The 4884-nt window shown below is 38.3% G+C and overlaps 1 protein-coding gene across 1 annotated transcript; it reads left to right on the forward strand.

Moving 5' to 3' along the window:
* The first annotated feature begins 36 nt into the window (after nt 1-36).
* On the forward strand, nt 37-4797 carry LOC138861151 (uncharacterized). Its single transcript, XM_070120017.1, has 4 exons — nt 37-369; nt 474-707; nt 1457-1581; nt 3295-4797. The coding sequence occupies exons 1-4, from the start codon at nt 37-39 to the stop codon at nt 3383-3385; spliced, it is 783 nt and encodes a 260-aa protein (XP_069976118.1). The 3' UTR covers nt 3386-4797.
* The last annotated feature ends 87 nt before the right edge of the window (nt 4798-4884 follow it).

Raw genomic sequence — 4884 nt, forward strand, 5'->3', positions numbered from 1 at the left:
GTGGGTCGAATAGAGTGCTCATGAAGCTAGTGCAATATGCGGTTGATATGTAGTATGTGGTCCCAACGTACACATTTCTTATGTGAACACTGTCCTAGACAACGCAGTTGGCAGCAAAACCTGACGGCTACTTCGCAGGTGAGGAGGCATTACCCGGGGTGGAAAGTGCGGCTGTACACGGACGCGCGCTGGCGGAGGGGCGTGCTGTGTCCTCTGCTCCGCGACCACGCCCACCTGTACGTGTGCGACGTGCAGGACCTTCCGCCCCCTCTGGGGGACGTGTCCGCCGTGCACCCGATGCTGTGGAGGACGCTGCCGCTCGGGGAAGGGCAGGTGGCGGCGATGCTCGTGCGGGACACGGACTCCCCGGTGAGTGGCAACGGAGCCAAGGCCAGAGGGTGCCACGGGAGGAAGAGGGGAGGACGCCGAGGCTAAAGAGGAACAGAGACAGAGGGATGTTTTGGCCTTTCCAGATCTCGTCGCGGGAAGCAGCGGCCGTGGAGCAGTGGCTCGCAACGAACAAAACCTTCCACGTGATGAGGGATCACCCTCAGCACGACACCACGATCCTCGGAGGCATGTGGGGCGCCCGCTGGGACCAGCTGCCTGCGCCCCGCGCGGCGGAGGAGCTGGCTCGGCTGCGCCAGAGGATGCTCGAGCGAGGGCGAGGGAAGTCGCGCCATGGCGTCGACCAGGAGATCCTAAGTGTGAGAGGCGCACAGATTTGTCTGCAGGATATAAGTACCCGCACACACACACACACACTATTGCCTACCACGATATTACGCCATTAAGAATTAATTAAAATGCACACATCATTGTACATAAAAAAGACTCTTATATAGCCTCATTCTCATCATTTCTCAAAAAGATTCTGTTACTCTTTCTCATTCGTAGAAGGCACCTCATTATTGCCAAGTGGTCGAAATGCATATCTTTTTAAGTCTTTGATGATTTTCATAATTTTCTTTATACTACCCTGTCCCTCCCTCGCTTCTTTATTAGTATTATCATATCTTTTTCTCTCTCTCAACTATATGTTAGTATGTTAAAATGTTCTATTAAGGTGCTGTCATACTTAGCAGTTTTTTCCGCAATTTTTTTGACAATTTTATTTAACATAAATGCAAACATTCTTGAATATAGCTCTTGATTTGACTATGCTTGGCTGAAAATAGTTGACGGAAAGGTTTTCAGACGGAAATGATCATTATCGTCTGACTGGAAATTCGACAATTCACTCAAAAATTGACAAAATTTCAGAAAAAGTGCTAGTGTGACAGCACCTTTAGTATGTCACACTGTTTTACTTGTGTTATACTGTATTATGCTCATACTGTTCTGTTAGTGTGCTATACTGTTTTATTAGTCTGTTACACTGTATATGTCATACTCTTTCATTGGTGTGTCATACTGTCTCATAAAATGCTAAACTGTTTTTCTTTCTCTGCTGTAGAAGATATTGTGGCCAGTGGCGCAGGGCAGGATGGTTGGCCACGACAGTTACCTCTGCGAGAAATATCCTTACTCGGTTCCGTGGCCAACACAACGAGAGGGCGGATTCTTTGTAGGAGTGCCAAGGTAGGGAGAAGGGGGGTGGGAGAGGGAAGGGAGGATGGAGAGTGAAAGAAGGAAGAAGGATGGAGGAGAAAGGGTGTAGGAAGGAGAAGGAGGGGGAGGAGGAAGCAGGAAAAGAAGACGAAGATAAAGAGAGGAGGAAGGAGAAGGAAAAAGAAGAGGAAGAAGGAAGGGGTGAGGAGGCTGTGAAATAGTAGGAGTTGAAGCAGCAGCAGCAGCGGCAGTAGTAGTGGTAGTAGTAGCAATTGTATTCATAACTAGAAGCACTCAGAGAGCGCATACCTCCGCCAAGGCAATAGGGTCACTGATGCAATAAAAGATATTCACACCTGAAGCATTACATTAAAATCACCTTTCTCAAGGACAGTGGTGACGTCCGTGTTTCCCTTTCTCGCAATGCTAATGAATCTTCATTAAAAAGAAATAATAATAATAAAATAAAAATAAATAAAAATACTTGATCCGGAATCACCACCAAAATTTAGTTGGGCAGAGGCACACTTCTGACTAAAATCTGTTCATAACTTTTTGTTTTATCCTGCTAACCAACTTACCAACAAACTAACCAACGGGAATGGGTGGAGAGGGAAAGGGATAAGGGAACGAAGAAGGCAGGAGAGCGCTAAGGAATTAGAGGAGGGAAAGGGGAGAAGAGGAGTGAATTTAAAGATCTGGCCTGGGACCGGGTAAGTACAGCGGATTGGTGTCAAGAAGGGCATCCAGTCATGAAATATATATATATATATATATATATATATATATATATATATATATATATATATATATATATATATATATATATATATATATGCCAGAACTAGATTATATAGCGACCTCAGAGACGAATGGAACAAAGCCACATCAAAAGAAGAAGAAAAAGAAGCGGGGAATAGAAAAATAGAGGGATAGGGAAAGGAAAAGGGAGAGAAGAGATGAGAGGTAGAAACTGGAGAGTGAGGGAGGGAGAGAGGAGAAAAGACAATAATAATAATGAGTAGTACTACTACTAATAATAACAACTTTAATTCTATTGATAATTATAACAATAATAATAATATCATTATTGATAATAATAATGTTGATGATACAAATAATGATAATAATAACAATAATGATAATGATAACAATAATGATAATAAAGATAACAATAATAATACTATTTATGATAATAACTAATAGTAATTGCAATAAAATGATTATAATTGCAATGGAAGTCATAATAACAGTACTACTACTAATAAGATAATGACAATGATATGAATGTTATTGATGATAGTGACTATAGAAATAATAATGGTAATGATCCTGATATTTGGAATGATGATAACAATGATATTTATAACGATAATAGCAATGATGGTAATGGTAATACCAATAGTGATCATAATAATAGCAAAGATGATATTAACGATAATAGTAACAGAAATAATGAAAATAATAATAATAATAAAAATTATAATAATAATGATAAAGATAACGACAATGATGATCATACTAATAACAATAGGAAAAATAATAATGACAATGATAATAAAACAAATATTGAGCTAAGACCAGGAGAAAGACGCCTGTTGCCTTGAAAGAGATATGAATATGAATAAATCCACATACAAGCACACATATTGTATACTCTCTCTTCTCACTTTCCTGTCGTAAAAAAAATGTGTGCAGAGCATTTTTGAACAGTTTTTTTTCCTTCTCTCTCCCTCGCTGCAGGTTTCGACCCAAGTATGCGATGTCCTCGCTGACGCAGCCGTGTCCGGAGGTGTGTCGTCCGCCGCGCCACAGGGACTGGCTCTACTGCTGAGTGACAAAAAAAAAGAAAAAAAAATCCTTGATCCGGATCACCACCAACATTTGACGACTTCTAAGTTGGGCAGAGGCACACTTCTGATTAAAATCTGTTTATAACGTTTTGTGTGATCCTGATATTTAATTATCAAAGGGATTAATTAGACTCTCAAATTCAATATATACTTGATTTTCAAAGGGAAAACACCATAAATATTACTTTTAGAAACAACTAGATATTTTTAAACTTTAAACATTTTATAAGATTATACTATAATCAATAATTCACAAAATAATATACACGCAATTACCCAACTAGAATGTCTTTGGCAGATTTGTACACCGCTGTTGGGCAAGAGCTGGAATGGGAAATCATAATCCTGCTTGCCTATTTACTTTTTTGTGGATTGGGAGGCAAATGCTCTGTGTAGGAAAACAAATCTTGTGCTTTTGAGAAGAAACCGATATTATATTATTTATTCACTTATCAAAAAGAGGAATTGATATTTACGTTTGAGTAATCTGTTCTCCATAAAATCAGATCATGAAATACCAATCGAAATCGTGTGTAATCAATTTTCAGTCCTAATTCATCCACTATTCATAGCAACTTTGATGTGATCCTGTTTAGTTTGAGGGCGTGAGTGTCCCATTTGAAAGAAAAAATGATTTTAGTGTTCGCGTTACAGTTGCCGAAAATGTTAGTATTGTCATAATGTCTTACGATCTCGGCCAGAATATTCTGTCAGATACCTTTCCACGCAGATGCGTAACACTTTCGATGCGATTTATATTTCTGAGGAATTCAGAAACCAGTTCATGTGTTTAGATCCACATCTAGATTCCCCACACCTACCAGTCTTTGAAGAAAAATTTGATCATTATATTATCATTATTATTATTTCCTTTATCATCCTCATTGTCTTCTTTATCATAATCATCATCATCATTGTTTTAGCAAACGCTCAAGAATGAGAAAAAGGTTACAATACATCTTAGTTGCTATTCCTAATCCTCCCGTAATTATATTGGCTTCCTTGTTCTGTTATTCGGAATATGTTGAAATATGGATGATGATTCTTTTTGTGTTTATTATTTTCATTATTTCACTTATCTGTTTCATAAACTCTACGATAGCCAGCGTAAATCTCAATTAATGATATATATGACAAGGTAAGAATGGGTAATTACAGTGCAACGGCAGTGATGCATGATAGATGTAGTTTTCACATTGCGTTTATTTGTTAATTACGTCGACTATTCCTCCTATATTGTGTTAATAGATATCGATAGGATCCTATCTCTTGAAACCTGACGGGTCGGAAGATACAAAATGGTTCTAGAAAAAAATTATTCACTTATATTTATTATTTCGATTACTATACTTATAATGATAACAATAACAGTGATGATAATTATAATGATTAGTAGTAGTCATATTGTTGCTATCATTTTTTATTGTTAATGTTAATATCATTATTGTCATTATCATTATTATCATATGTTATAAGCATC

Source organism: Penaeus vannamei, unplaced genomic scaffold, assembly GCF_042767895.1.
Source record: "Penaeus vannamei isolate JL-2024 unplaced genomic scaffold, ASM4276789v1 unanchor1661, whole genome shotgun sequence".
Taxonomy (NCBI): Eukaryota; Metazoa; Arthropoda; class Malacostraca; order Decapoda; family Penaeidae; genus Penaeus; species Penaeus vannamei.